The following is a 16421-nucleotide window of genomic DNA, read 5'->3' on the forward strand; positions in this document are numbered from 1 at the left end:
ACCAAGCATGGTTGCATTGAATCTATCGGCACAGAGGTACCTAAAAAATCTCTTCCTGTTAATAAACTATGCGTCCCGTGAGCATTAGTCTGAAAATCATGTTGTAATTGACCAACATCTGGAGATCCACCACTGGGTTCGCTTGCATTTTCCTGCCATAGAAACACATATCTTCATAAGATGACAAAAAACAGTATGAGCAGCTCAAGTCAATCACTTTATATCAACAAAGTAAATCAAAGTAAGCACATTATCAGCGCTTTATGTTCTGTGTGGTTATTGATTTATTTTTGCTACTTGCTATTGACTTAAGAATGAGCTTGTGTCCAATGTGTCGCGGGGTCACCCATTATTCCCAATATCTCCAGTAACAGAGAAAGCTATCTTCATTAAACGTTGTAGTGATACATACTGATCTAGCTAGAACATCAAAGATCAAAATTTCGGGTCTGATATGTCTGTCACTGCCTGTCCTAGAATAGTTTTTTCCCACTCCAGCAGTTGTTCCACAAAGCCTCTGTTTGGCCTCATGTTGGTTTTGCATTTCAGGACATGTGCCCAGGCCTCCTGAAAAAAAGAACCAACAAAACCATGTCAACTATTTGATGGCAGACCATGGTAAATGTGACTTGTTTAAATACAGTTAAAGCACATATTTATATTGCACCCTAACAAGAAATAATAGCTGCTTGATTATCAGTGAGCAGAAAAATCGAATTCCCTCTGTGATTGGGGCCACCCAAAAGCATACTACCCATATTTTTGTTACAGTGCTCATCAATGCAATTAAAATTACAATACTGAGATCACTACGAGGGGTGTTTAAAATATAATTTCCTAGCTGTATCGATGTTTCTGTGTTCTTACTGTGGACCTTCTACACTGCTGTGAACTTGGACAGGACTCTTGGCATGCATTTGGGTTGTTAAATACAGTATACACTTTTGCTCCATTAGCAAGACAGTGAGAAAGGGCACAGCATGTTTCTGTTTAGCACAAAACAGGAAAACGTTACCTTCAAGGAGCACTTTTTGCAATGCATGAGATATGCTATCACCACAGCACTGCTACAACTGATCCCCAACTTAGAGAACACCAGAACGGCACAATTTGGACCCATGTGGGCATCTAAAAAAGATAGCAAAACAAAAGATAACACACAGTGATTTGTGGCTGCTCTTCTAGAAATATATATTGGTTATATAGTGGTTTTCGCTTACCAAGTTGTCAGTCCCCGCTTGGCGCCCCTCTGCAAGCCCTCTAGCTCGGCCTCGGTGCCGGCTTGTAATACTGAGCGTCGGAAGATGACGTCATTTCCGGCGCTCAGCATTTGAAGCCCGCACCAAGACCTTGCAGGGAGACTCACCGCAGGACTGCTGAAAGGTAAGTACAAAGGGGGGGGGATAGGGTAGATAATAGGGAGGGATGGAGAGTAAGGGTAGGTAATGGGGGGGATGGTAGATAATGGGGGGGGCGGGAGAGGAAGGGTAGATAATGGGGGGGGCGGCAGTGGAAGGGTAGATAATGGGGGGGGCGGCATTTTAAACTTCCCCCAGGCGGCATTATGTCTTGGGGCGGCCCTGGGTGCACCCCCTAGTAGAAGCTTTGGACAACTGCTCTCTCTAGTTCTTTTACTAGATCTTCAGGTGATAGCTGATGCCAGACAGTCTCTGCAGGAAGAAGTTGTCTTACCTATAAATTTGCACACACTTGGGAAAGACTGGAGGAGGTTTGAATTGGCTGTGTCTGTGACTGGAATATGCAGAATGTGGACATTTTCTAGAGAACTAGAAAAAAAATATATCAATTTCTCACTAGCACTCACAGCACTAGGGAAACCAGAATGTGTCATAACTTTGCTAAATATATTAATCTTTTCATTTTCACATTGAAATGTAGAGTGTATGATTTCAGATAAAAGCTAAGCGACCCTTTCAGCATCATTGTTTTTCTCCACCTCTCTCATACATAGTATAACCAAAATGGAAAGAAGGCAATAACAAATGTCCACAATTGTTTTATCTATAGCATAAACCACTTTTACAGTCCATCTTTGAAAATGATTTATGTTTTTTTAATGGATGTAGACTCCAGAACTTAATACAAAATTCTAGATGTGTTATACCAAATGGCCTATTAATACATCTCTGTTTCTGACAGCCTGAGGTGGTTTATCCACTTTTATAGCATGGTCCTCATTATGCAATTCAGTCCATTTTGCTCTTGTAAGGGTTAGGTTTTAATAATGTGACACTGCAACCGACCTACAATTATTCCAAAGCATAAACGTTATAATGTATTTCACAGGTTGTGAACATGTATATACCGATCAGCCATAACATTATGACCACCTGCATAATATTGTGTAGGCCCCCCTTTTGCTGCCAGAACAGCCCTGACCCATCAAGACATGGACTCCACTAGACCTCTGAAGGTGTTCTGTGGTATCTGGCAACAAGACATTAGAAGTCCTGTACATTGCGAGGTGGGGCCTCCATGGATGCATCCCGGTGCCATGTGTTCTCCAGGTAAGTGCCGCATACGCACCCGGCCATCCACATGATGTAAAAGAAACGAGATTCATCAGAGCAGGCCACATTCTTCCATTGCTCCGTGGTCCAGTTCTTATGCTCACGTGTCCATTGTAGACACTTTTGGCAGTGGACAGGGGTCAGCGGGTACGCAGCCTCATACGCAACAAACTGCGATGCACTGAGTGTTCTGACACCTTTCTATCAGAACCTGCATTAACCTTTTCAGCAATTTGAGCTACAGTAGCTCATCTGTTGGATTTGACCACATGGGCCAGCCTTCGCCTGCTTCTAACACATTAACTTTGAGGACTAAATGTTGACTTGCTGCTTAATATATCCCACCCGCTGACAGGTGCATGATAACAACAGTGTTATTCAATTCACCTGTCAGGGTCATTGGTTGGTATGTTATGGCTTATTGTATATATCATCCATACAGTATATAGTATACAGTAGCCGTTTGGGCTTATATCACAAAAGTGGGAGTTTTGCAGGTGAGTTTGTAATGGTGCTGTGGTTATAATTCACTGCCTTTCCATTGTGAAGTGCCAAACCTGGCAAGTGTCTTCTGTGTAGAACAGTAAGGTGTGTAAGGTCCACATCCTGGGGTTGGCTGTTCATAATGCATAGTGAAGTTGGTGAGTTGAAACTGCAGCTCTCCTGTAAACTCACCTGCCAATTACTGTTTTAGTAAATAAACCCCAACCTCCAGCTTCTTTTTTAGACAGGAAAGGTCATAACACCAAAATAAGGAAATATTTTATGTTGCCTGACATTCATAATGCTTTGTCAGGGTGTATAATATGAATCTGATAGAAAGTCATAGCGGCACTTACACATTTACTGGTTCAGGAGAAACATCAACCTGGGATTTAATCTTTAGATCCTTTAGAATGTAACGGTCACTTGCTTGTCGAATATCGCCCAGGTATAACAGACTTGGCATTATTTCTATGGGGTGTGGTTTAAAATCATCTATTTCCTGACAAAAAGGAGAAAAGACACACTTTATAAAATACCGTATTGACTCGATTATAAGACGACCCTGATTATAAGACGACCCCCCCAAATCTGAATATTAATTTAGGGGGAAAAAAAAAAGCCTGAATATAAGACGACCCTATAGGAAAAAAGTTTTACCAGTAAATGTTAATTCATCTAAACTAATTTTTTTTAATAAAAGCTATGATTGAGAAAAATATTTTGGTTTTATTTACTTCTATTTTCCAACCTGCCCCCCCCGTTATGCACATCTGCCCCAGAAATGCCTTTTGACCCCCCTATGTGCCACTCTGCCTCCAGAAATGCCTTATACCCCTATATGCCACTCTGGCATTTAGAGGGTGCGGGGAACTCTGATCTCTGACAGCCGCGGAAGGTCTGCGCGATGGACGCAGACAACCCCCGCTGCTAGCCACGCCTCCTTCCTGCTGCAGCAGAAGTTGTCTATGCGAATCGTCTAGACATCTACACGCTGCCCCAGCTACACACCGGGGACTCAGAAGTACCGGTAAGTGGGGCGGGGGGTGGGGGGAATTGGAGACAGGAGGATCCAGGTCCCCTGCAGCTGCGGGGGATCTGGATCTTAGTCATCTCATAGTCAGACCTATTTGAGGTCTGATTTTAAGACGACCCCGATTATAAGACGAGGGGTATTTTTCAGAGCATTTGCTCTGAAAAAAACCTCGTCTTATAATCGAGCAAATACGGTATATACACAATCACTTTGCAATGTCCTTGCCTTTAACTCTCAAAATCGTAAGCATAAAAAAAACCCCAAAACCCTAAACTATTATTATTATTAAAAGAAACAAACAAAACATCTTCCACTACTTCACATTTGGAAAGTGATGTGTTCAATATGTTAATAACCTGAGGGTACTGAATTAGTAAAATATAATTTTAAAAACCTATGGGATCCTATGGGATGGCTTAAAGTATATTTGAACACCCTAAGGGGCATAAAGGCCATTTATGCCACCACCCACTGGGAAGATGGTGGGGGCTCTCTAAAGAACAATGGAACCCACTCATTTCTCTCACCTCCCTATGTTTTGTGGGATGAAACCATTACATTTGTAAAATGAATAAATATTTTTTGTAAAAAATCCCCTAGTTGTCATCTAGTACATTTTAACCCTACCCCCATCCTATTGGGCACATGAGGCGATGTGGGCAGGGCCGGCCTTAGGGGTGTGCGACCGCAGAGGGCGCCATGGTAGCAGGGGCGCCTGCCCGGGACTTAACTTAAAACATTGGTTTTTTTTGTTTTTTTTTTAAGTTTTAAAAAAAAACAAAAAAACCCCCGATGCTTTAATCTAAGTCCCGGGCAGTAGTGATGGGAAGTTCGGATGATTAAAGTGAATCGGATCATTTCGATTCGTTCACTGAAATGGTCCGATTCATGATCCGGATCTTCGGATCACTCAGTGTGCCTGCACGGAGTTACTGTTTTCCAGTAACTCTATGCAGGCACACTAACGATTGGCCCCGCCCCTTTCATTATGAATCCTCCCCCCTGCCTCCAGTGATGTCAATGAAGGCAGAGAGTCGTTCAAAGATTCGGATCTTACAGGGATCCGAATCTTACAGTGATCCGGATCACTGTAAGATCCAGATCTTTGAACGACTCTCTGCCTTCATTGGCATTCTAATCATTCACCATACTGTTATAAATAATACATTAATAATCACTGCCCCCAGGATTTACATTCCCCTTTACCTGCAACTGCACCTAAAGCTAACTTTATTAAATTAATTAAATTAACCCTCACCATTAAATTAACCCTTAACACCCCATCAACCATGACTGCCCCTAAAATTAACCCTTAACACCCCATTAATCATAACTGCCCCCAAATTAACCCTAAACACCCCATTAAGCATAACTGCCCCCAAATTAACCCTAAACACCTCATTAAGCATAAATGACCCTAAATTAACACTAAAGACCCCATTAAGCATAACTGCCCCCAAATTAACCCTAAACACCTCATTAAGCATAACTGCCCCTAAATTAACACTAAAGACCCCATTAAGCATAACTACCCCCAAATTAACCCTAAACACTTCATTAAGCATAGCTGCCCCTAAATTAACACTAAAGACCCCATTAAGCATAACTGCCCCCAAATTAATTGCCCAATCAGTGGCAAGAAAAGTCGAATCATGGAGGAGGAGGTAAATGCTTTATTTTTTTTATCTTAATTGCATTCTTTCATTAAACTTTCCCTTTATTTTTTATACACTGTGGTTTGGTCATACTGTGCTTAACTTTACCTGAGGCATCCAAAACACTTTCTGAGACCTGAAGAAGTGGTAACGGGCAGAGAAATTCTCATAGCCTCCTGCTAATACCATGACTGGGTGACGGCAGACTTCTGCCATGAGCTTGGCACATTCTATAGCTGGACCTGGTAAAGAACCAGAAACAGTAAACAAGAATTTTTTTTAAGAATGAGTATGGCTGGCTATAGCTGTCAGATGTGTATGATGTCCCTAATAAAATAAAATCATAATTACTTTAAAATAAAAGAATGGGTGCATAGTAAACAAGTACCAAAAAATATTTTTTTGGGTGGTAAAAATAAATGCATTAGCTGTTATCAGTTTACAACATAATTTGTTTAAATTATCGTGTCAGATGAGTTTATTTACAAAACCTTGTAGGTGATTCAAAACTAGGGTGACCAACCTGCATCAATGAGATTCTCCATTTCATGTCAAAACATTTTGTCTCATCAATTTTACTATGAATTATAAAGGAACAACCCGAGTGAGCCTTTCCCCAAGATAATAATAATAATAATATTTAATATTAAATATAATTAATAAACAAGTGTATGGCTAGGTTTCCACTTGGGTTTTTGTCCTGCGTTTTTTTTCTTGATGAAAAACGCCAAGAAAACTGCCACTGCATTTTCCTGCGTTTTGGCGTTTTTTTCTGGAGTTTTTTCTGGCGTTTTAGCCTTTCTGTGGAAATTGCTTTTTTTGACCTTAGGCAGTTTTTCCAGCCTTTACAAGTTAGAAGTTTCACCCAGCTAAAAGGGATTAGGATAAATGGCAAGTATCTGCCCCCTCCTGATGTCATTTACTTGGTAGAGTTCTACTTAAACACCCCGGCGGACCCTTTTGTCTCTTTTCTGTGGTTTGTAAGGCATGCTTTATTCCAAATGTCTGCTCCTCTAGGAAGATTGGCCCCAAATGATGGTGCAAATTGTTTGCTGTTGCTTTTGGCACGCAGGATCCCGTTGGTTTGTTTGTAATGGATGTTTGTTCCAAATGGTGTAAAATTCAATATGAACTTTGTTTTGTGTGAAACTGTTTGTTTCCAGCCTATTTCTCGTAGGACACACAGATACCGGGTCCATCCTCTGCACTGTAACTGTGGAAAAAAACGCCATAAAAAACGCCAAGGCAAAAAACCCACATGGCTTTTTCATGGCGTTTTTTCTCTCCCATTGACTTCTATTGGAGAAAAACGCCAAGATTTCCTTGCAAAAAACGCCAGAGTGTCAACATGCTGCGATTTTGAAAAACTGCCACAGAGCCCAAAAAAGCAGAAAAACGCCAAAGATGACTGAAAAAACGCCAAACAAAAAAACACCAAGTGGATATGGCATTCTGCGATTTCCTATTGAAGAACAGCTAACATCTGGCTGCAGCGTTTTTTCACTAAAAAAACGCCAGGTGGCGCTATTGGCGTTTTTATGGGCGTTTTTAGCAAAAAAAAACAAGTGGAAACCTAGCCTATTGGTTCTCCATTAAAATAACATACCAAAAAGCATTATATTACCTCTCTTTCTCTCACATATTTCTGCTGCTCTCTGCCACCACAATATGGATATGGCTCTGTATATGGCTAGGTTTCCACTTGGGTTTTTGTCCTGCGTTATTTTCTTGATGAAAAACGCCAAGAAAACTGCCACTGCATTTTCCTGCGTTTTGGCGTTTTTTTCTGGAGTTTTTTCTGGCGTTTTAGCCTTTCTGTGGAAATTGCTTTTTTGACCTTAGGCAGTTTTTCCAGCCTTTACAAGTTAGAATTATCACCCAGCTAAAAGGGATTAAGATAAATGGCAAGTATCTGCCCCCTCCTGATGTCATTTCCTTGGTAGAGTTCTACTTAAACGCCCCGGCGGACCCTTTTGTCTCTTTTCTGAGGTTTGTAAGGCATGCTTTATTCCGAATGTCTGCTCCTCTAGGAAGATTGGCCCCAAATGATGGTGCAAATTGTTTGCTGTTGCTTTTGGCACGCAGGATCCAGTTGGGTATGTTTGTTTGTAATGGCATGTTTGTTCCAAATGGTGTAAAATTCAATATGAACTTTGTTTTGTGTGAAACTGATTGTTTCCAGCCTATTTCTCGTAGGAAACACAGATACTGGGTCCATCCTCTGCATTGTAACTGTGGAAAAAAACGCCATAAAAAACGCCAAGGCAAAACCCACATGGCTTTTTCATGGCGTTTTTTCTCTCCCAAAGACTTCTATTGGAGAAAAACGCCAAGATTTCCTTGCAAAAACGCCAGAGTGTCAACATGCTGCGATTCTGAAAAACTGCCACAGAGCCCAAAAAAGCAGTAAAATGCCAAAGAGGACTGAAAAAACGCCAAACAGAAAAACGCCAAGTGGATATGGCATTGTGCGATTTCCTATTGAACAACAGCTAACATCTGGCCGCAGCGTTTTTTCACTAATAAAACGCTGTGTGGCTGAATTGGCGTTATTATGGGCGTTTTTGCAATAAAAAACCCAAGTGGAAACCTAGCCTCTTTTCACTATTAAACTTAATTCAACTATGTATATAAACACAATGAATAGCTTTAAAATTTCTATTACAGTTATTTAAAAAACAAAAACATCTATCTTGGCTACAGAACCATTGATTATAGTTGCAGTCACTGTTTGTACTCCATTTATAAGAAAAGCTGTTATAACTCTGCTTTCATGAATAGACTATGGGATCATTCTTAATGGATAGGTCACAACAAGGGTTTTAAATCACAGTTTCAAAATAAGATCTTACCTTCTCCATCCAAAGAATCAGTATGGCCATCATACACCACACAATACTTGACACAGTCCAACTCTAGAGACTCGGGTAACAGGAAACATTCATCGTTTTCATCCTATGGTGAGCAAAAATGCCATGGATTACAAACAAGAAATCCTTAATTTACATAAAACCCCACATATATGCTTTCTATATTACCATATATTACATGTTTTTATACTATGGGCTTAAGGGGATTTGGGTAGTGATTTTTTTCTCCGTCTAGTAGGCTAAGGGACACTATAAAAAAAAAAATATTTGTATTTATTTATTTTATTATCCCCCTTTTTAGTTTTTTTCCACTGTTTCTAGTGATCAGTAAGTAGGGCTCCATAGCTCTGCATTGCTGATTGCAATAAGTCCAGCAGGGCTTTCCTGTCTTCAAGTGAAATTCCAGTGGGTGTCACCTCTGACACATACCAGAAGGGAATGCTCAATTGCGTGATCAGGCATTCTTTGTATTGTATGACCATGTACCAGAGCTCGAAGAAGAGTCCAGGCTGCCAATAGATGTCCTGCGGCTGAAAGTCTGGACACACTGGTACTTTCTAATGAACTTCCTGCAGGGCCGGCCCAAGGCAAAATGCCGCCTGGGGCGAATTTTAAAATGCCGCCCCCCCCTTATCTACCCTTCCTCTCCCTCCGTCCCTGCCGCCCCCCCCCCATTATCTACCCTTCCTCTCCCTCCGTGTCCCCCCCCCCCCTTGTACTTACCTTTCAGCAGTCCTGCGGCGAGTCTCCCTGTTCGGTCTCGGTGCCGGCTTGTAATGCTGAGCGCCGGAAATCTTCCGGCACTCAGCATTACAAGCCGGCACCGAGACCGAACAGGGAGACTCGCCGCAGATGAGAGAGAGAGGGGCGCCGAGCGGGTACTGACAGCTTGGTAAGCGAAAACCACTTGGCGCCCCTTTCTCTCTTTCGCTTTTTAAAAAAAAAAAAAGGGCTTGGGGCGGCAAAGTGCCGCCCCTTCAAAAGTGCCGCCTGGAGCGGTTGCCCCACTTGGCTCCATTGTCGGGCCGGCCCTGACTTCCTGGCACATGTTTTAAAGACGTACTGGTACGTCCTAATAGGACTGAACAGGTTAATATGTATTCTTTAGCTGAGAAAGAAAGGGCATTTAATCCTTAGGAGAAGCTGCAGTCAAAGAACTGTAGTGCACTGACCCCTGTGTTTGTGGCTATTATACCAACACAGTTTGCTGGTGGTGATTATAGTGCACTGGTAAGCAAGGCATGTGTATTTGGTGGAATGGATCTCGGGGTTGGTACATTCTGCAAGTGCATAGGATGGGATCTTGTGATACCTTCCACACATTTGCAAGGGACAAAATTGTTACTTTAAAGGGGACACTCCTTTTATCATATGAGGCACATTTGATGGCTTAGAACAGGGGTGTCCAACATGCGGCCCGCGGGCCAAATGCGGCCCGCGGACCAAATGCGGCCCGCGTGACCTCGAGGTGCGGCCCGCGTGAGATCGGCAGCCAGGATCACATAATCACAAGCCCTGCCGCTTACTTGTGGGAGGGTCTATTCTCTGCTCCAGTCCTGCTTCCTCTGTGGGGAGAACGAGGGAGGCCGCGCCCCCTGCTGAAGTCTGTGAGCGGCATCGAGAGCTGTAGTAGGTAAGGGGGTGGGGGAGGTTGTTTGAATGAGTATGCATGTGAGGGAATGAATGTGTGAATAAATGAGTATATGAATGAATGAGTGTGTGTGTGATAGCATGGATGTGTAAGTGCTGGAACCTAGGCATGATGGGACTGTGATTGCTGTTAGCAATCACACTCCTATCATGCTAAGTCAGCCAGTACATGCTGAAACCTGGCTAGCTGCCCCCCTTCTGTATTGATGCTGCCAGCAGTATGGGGTCTGCACTTACAGCCACCCTGTACCAGCATGTACTGGCTGACTTGGCATGATAGGAGTGTGATTCCTAACAGCAATCTGCTAACAGCAATCACAGTCCCATCATGCCTAGGTTCCAGCATTTACAGGTTGCCTGGGGGTAAAAAAGAGTGTTTTTGCTGTTAGCAATCACACTCCTATCATGCCAAGTCAGCCAGTACATGCTGAAACCTGGCTAGCTGCCCCCCTTGTGTATTGATGCTGCCAGCAGTATGGGGTCTGCACTTACAGCCACCCTGTACCAGCATGTACTGGCTGACTTGGCATGATAGGAGTGTGATTGCTAACAGCAATCTGCTAACAGCAATCACCGTCCCATTATGCCTAGGTTCCAGCATTTACTGGTTGCCTGGGTATGAAAAGAGTGTGTTTGCTGTTAGCAATCACACTCCTATCATGCCAAGTCATATTGTTGATTTTTTTTTTGTCCAGTTGTGGTGTGTTACTTTTAATAAAAGTGTGGTTACACACTAAAAGTGGACAAAAATTACTGGTACAATGCCCAGCCAACCAGTACATACTGGAATCTGGGTATGCCTGAGATTGCTGTTAACAATCATAATATATAATTTTTTTGTACAATTTTGGTGTGCAACTTACTTTTATTAAAAGTATGTGGGGGGGTCATTTTCAGCTTTGGCTAAGTGAACCCTGAATTTTCGGTTTTGGTCCAGAATTTTCATTTAGGTGCATCCCTAAAATAAATAGAACTATTTCATTTTAACTTATCCAGAATCCTGAATTTGTAGTCACAAAACTTTCTAGGCCCAGAAATCAGTGAGAGGAAAAGTAAAGGTTTTGTGTCATTTACTTTATTTTAATCTGCATATCTTATTAAAGGCCATATTTTCTCTCAGTGAAAAATGAGTGCGGCCCGTGCACGTATACAATTCTGATGAAGTGGCCCACAGCAGAAAAAACTTGGACACCCCTGGCTTAGAGTGTTTCGGAGATCTTCAATTTACCTTTTTGGCTCTTCGGGCAGTTATAATGTGACCCTCATTGTATTCTCTCTTAGAACGTGCATCTAAAGGGAAAAAAGTTGTATGCTTTCAGAAGAAGGCTATAGTAACATTGCATATCTTCATAACTTAGATTTAATATACGGTAATTGGAATTTTACAAATTCAAAACCAACATATATGTATGTATATATATATGCCCTGAAATTTGTACAAAAAGCAATGCCTCAATATTTTGTTTTGATACTTCAGATCAGAGACAATTTAAAAAGTTAAAGGGTCAGTGACATATTGTTCAATCATCAAAAGAGGAAAAAAGGAACATATACTTCTAAAGTAGTATATTTAATCATACTAAAAAATCATAATACAATATTTATATATATTATACAAAATAAAATCCTCAGTTAATTGCTAAGAGGTTAGCAGTCTTAGGGATTGCCAATAACCAAACCAAACCAAACCCACAGTTTTCTGGCGGACCTATACTTTCTTCACTATGCACTGACAGGAGATCACTGCTGTGAATACATGAAATTGAGAAAGCCACTGGCACCTCATAGAGACCATCTAAATTTAATAGATATATCTAAGGTTTATAGGATGATATACAATGCCCTTCAAAGAATGCAGCCAGTCTAAGATCAAAAACTAGTCTTGTGTTAAAAATCTAACACATCTAAGATATTCTAGCCCTATTTTTGTCATGTGCATATTGGAGACCATTTCAGTTCCTATTATCTCCCCCTTCTTCATTATCTCTGCCCTTTCTTCTCATCTCATCTCTCATCTCTATCTTGTTTATTTTTATCTCTGTCCTTTCTCCTCATCTCTCCTCTTTCTCATCACCTCCCCTTTCTCTCTTATCTCTCCTCCTCGTTATCTCTCCCCTATATCTTTCTCTTTTTTTCTCTATTTTCTTACCATCGCTTCTCTTCCTCACTATTCATCTCACCTCTTTCTCCCCATTTTTTACCTGTGGTGGAAGTGCAAAGTCTGTTGATTGCTTCCTAAACGCTCTTTCCAGCTGCAGAGCAGCGCCATACTTGAAATAAATGGAGTCTTTCAATATAGCAATACACTTCTCCTGGAAAGAGCGTCATGATTAATGTTCGCTTTCGTTGCTCAGGGGGTGTTGTTGTAGCAGCAACATCCAATCAGTTCCATCCAGTTATGTTCCTTGGCATGTTAGTTGGCAAGTAACCCCTTGCTTGCCATTGATCATTGCATAGGCAGTGATCTTGCACCTTTTTTAACTTTTTGTTGAGATAAAGCTTTGATCAAAATTTCAGAAGGGCTGGTGGTAGAATTAGTGCATGGAAACTGTTCAAATGTGACCATTTGAAGTACCCTGGGGTGTATGCTTTTCAAAAATATATGGTTTGGTGGGGTAAATTGAATAGGTCGGCTTCAAAGATGTCCCAAATAGGTGGACGTGGGGGCATGATGATCAGATGTGAAAATCTAAAGTGCGCATGTACCAAATGTGGCCTTTTAGCCAACAAACTCGACAAACCTATACACGGTGGTATCACTGTACTCAGGAGATGTTGCTTGTGACGGAAGCCTCCATCACTGGGGCCACTGGAGAAGCCTGACTCCCAGCCTCCTCCCTATTGACTATGGGCCCTGGGTTTGTAAAGACTTCTGTGGCTACCCCCAGCAATATCATCTCATCACTGGCTGAGGGGATTATCTCCTGCAGACAGCCAGGATCTGCCACCAGGGAGTGACCACCATTCTTTGATGTTTAATGTTGTATAAATCAGTCTCCCCCCTATTGTATTGTTAATCCCGTTACTGCCCCTGTTGTCTCTGAGAGGCAGATTAAGGGGCGGTTTGTGTCCCAATATCTTGTTTTATGTTAATTTGTGTTTTGCTGGATATATCCAGCTCTGTGTGTCTAAAATAAATGAGTCTTCGTTTGGTTTTACCCTACACTGAGTCTCGGCTAGTGACTGGGGAACCGGGGAAAGTGTGTTGTTCCAGGCTAAGGGAGCACAAGACAGCGGAGGTAGTCGGTCGGACTAGCCAGCTCCGTGACATTGGTGGCAGCGGTGGGATTGCTTCTTAGTCTGAGGGACACTTCCTTTCTACCGGGATTAACCAACAGGACGGCAGACTTCGGTCGCCTTGACAAGGACATGGATGTGGTATCAGAATTCCAGGGGCTGCTGCGGGTCATCCTCTCCTGCTACACTACTGCTTTGCCTACAGAACAATACCAGAACCTGAGGCAAGTGGTTCGACGGTCAGTATGGCAGAGGGCTGTTATACGCCGGGGTCGGTGTCTTCCAAGCTCCGAACAAAAGATTAGAGACCAGCGGGAACTACGGATGTCTTTCCTGGGACAGCAACCCCAGGAGCAATGGGTATCCGAATTGGACAAGCTGGTCCAACAGGAGGTAGAGCTGGAAGATCACTATAGGGCTCTGCAGTGGTATACAGAGCAAGCATATTGGGGAACTGCGAAAGATTGTTCTCCAGAGGGCTATGACTTTGGTGGCCCGGGATTATTATGGGATAGTCTTCAGGAGGATCCGGACTTCGGCAGTACAGCGGAGTGGCGGATTGAGGACATCCGGGATTTCAGGGAGTGGGACCTCCCAGATGCGCTAGGACTTAAAGGTGATTTAGACGTTTTAATTACGCAGGAGTGGGAACTGGAAAAGGCGTATAAAAAACTGTTTGACCGCGTTCAACAGAATGCCCCAGTGTCCAGGGATTGTTTGGATTTTGTGGATGTTATTGAGTGGTCACCTGAGGATGTTGACTCAGGCGGGGTGGATGGGACTGCGGTCTCCACCCCTGAGTCAGAGGGATACTGGGCAGCTAATCCAGATCCGATACTGGAGCTGTGCGACTGTGTTCCACAACCAGATCCAGAGATTGTGGATCTAACTGATTTTACATCTGAGGATGTTAACCCAAGAGGGGTGGATAACACTGCGGTCTCCACACCGGGGGCCTCAGAATGCTGGGCAGTCTGCCCAGATCTCTTAGTCCCAGCTGAAGAGCTGGCAACAGGGCAGAGCGCTGCTGGCTTCTGCCCCACACCTGTAATGACTACAGGGATCCAGGGAGATGTGGCAGCCGGCCCTTCTCCCCAGCGGCAGCTCACATGTCCGGGAGCGGAGGAACTTGTTTTTCCTCCCCAGCGGCAGTGGGAGGAACCGAGAGATGTGACAGCCGGTCCATCTTCCCAGCGGCAGCTCACATGTCCGGGAGCAGAGGAACCGGCCCTCCCTCCCCAGCGGCAGGCCGACCCACAAGATTCCCTAACCCCAGCTGAAGTGCTGGCAACCAGGCAGAGCATCGCTGGCCTCTGCCCAGCACCTACCAAAGCTGCAGGAGTTCAGGGAGATACAGTGGCCGACCCGCCCCCCCAGCAGCAGAACCTAATTCCAGGACCGGATCAACCGTAACTCCCTCCTCAACGGCAACAGGAGCACCAGGGAGGGGATGCAGGCGGCATCACTCCCCAGCGGTACCCGGGAGATGGCGCAGCCGGCCCATCTCCCCAGCAGCAGCAGGAGCACCAATTTTGGGAGGGCATTAATGGGCCAAATAAACTGACTGACTACGGAGTCAACCCGTTTGGGGTCTCGTCCTATGTCAGTCCAATTCGAAGGGGGGAGAATTGTGACGGAAGCCTCCATCACTGGGGCCACTGGAGAAGCCTGACTGCCAGCCTCCTCCCTATTGACTATGGGCCCTGGGTTTGTAAAGACTTCTGTGGCTACCCCCAGCAGTATCATCTCATCACTGGCTGAGGGGATTATCTCCGGCAGACAGCCAGGATCTGCCACCAGGGAGTGACCACCATTCTTTGATGTTTAATGTTGTATAAATCAGTCTCCCCCCTATTGTATTGTTAATCCCGTTACTGCCCCTGTTGTCTCTGAGAGGCAGATTAAGGGGGCGGTTTGTGTCCCAATATCTTGTTTTATGTTAATTTGTGTTTTGCTGGATATATCCAGCTCTGTGTGTCTAAAATAAATGAGTCTTCGTTTGGTTTTACCCTACACTGAGTCTCGGCTAGTGACTGGGGAACCGGGGAAAGTGTGTTGTCCCAGGCTAAGGGAGCAGAAGACAGCGGATGTAGTCGGTCGGACTAGCCAGCTCCGTGACATTGCTGAACACATATAAGGGTGTTGTTAAGCAGTGACATATACAAGGAGATGTAAATTCATGGGGATAAATTGAACTGAGGATTTAAAGATCTCCCAAATAGGACATGGGTGCAGGATGACCAGATTTGAAACAAAAACGTTTTTGAAATAACAATACTCTACTTGTACTTATTGTCCTATAACGTGCAAAAAAACATAAAAACATTAAGTATTTCTAAACTCATGACAGATATGAATCTATGTAGCAGTTTGTTTTATTAGTTTTGTAGATAAGTAAAAAACTTCAAGTTTTTCTTTCATCTTCACCATATTTTATTTTTAAAGTAAATTAGATGATATTATGATACCAAAAAATGGTATCTAAAAAAATCCCTGAAAACCCTGAAAACCCCCCACCCCAATATATAATTTGTGTGAGTACAGTAAATGAAAAAGAAGAAAATTACAGCTAAGCACAAATAAAGCAGAAATGTTAAAAAAAAAAGCAAACAGCCGTTGTCATGAAGGATACAAAACTTAAAAACCAGTTAAGAAAAAACACTCACCTAGAAGACAGAGATAATTAGGTTCAGCCAAACGTGAGATCTTTGTTGCTTGATTCAAGATGTTATATAATTCTGTTTCACTGCACAAGGCTAGTCCACTCATTTTACTGAAAGAAATATGTGTCATGCAAACAAAAGAATATCATGCAGTGCTTCATAAAGGTAAACAGCCTGGATATAGACACATCCATTGTTTGTGTATGTCTTTTTCTTCTTTTTTTTTTGAAACAGGTAATTCCCAACAGTCTTAGCACATTGGCTGCTTTTAAAATAATGATATGTAAGAAAATAAT

General features: G+C 43.0%; 1 protein-coding gene across 1 annotated transcript; it reads right to left on the reverse strand.

Annotated features, from left to right (window-relative positions):
- Nucleotides 1-435: 435 nt before the first annotated feature.
- On the reverse strand, nucleotides 436-16231 carry LOC149300999 (serine/threonine/tyrosine-interacting-like protein 1). Its single transcript, XM_089484681.1, has 8 exons — nucleotides 16129-16231; nucleotides 11454-11515; nucleotides 8558-8660; nucleotides 5814-5947; nucleotides 3373-3516; nucleotides 1693-1810; nucleotides 1016-1128; nucleotides 436-567 (listed from the first exon to the last, which is right to left on the reverse strand). The coding sequence occupies exons 1-8, from the start codon at nucleotides 16229-16231 to the stop codon at nucleotides 436-438; spliced, it is 909 nt and encodes a 302-aa protein (XP_089340807.1).
- Nucleotides 16232-16421: the final 190 nt, after the last annotated feature.

This window comes from Sceloporus occidentalis, unplaced genomic scaffold (assembly GCF_023333645.1).
Source record: "Sceloporus occidentalis isolate IW3139 unplaced genomic scaffold, rSceOcc1.0.p SCAF_22, whole genome shotgun sequence".
Taxonomy (NCBI): domain Eukaryota; kingdom Metazoa; phylum Chordata; class Lepidosauria; order Squamata; family Phrynosomatidae; genus Sceloporus; species Sceloporus occidentalis.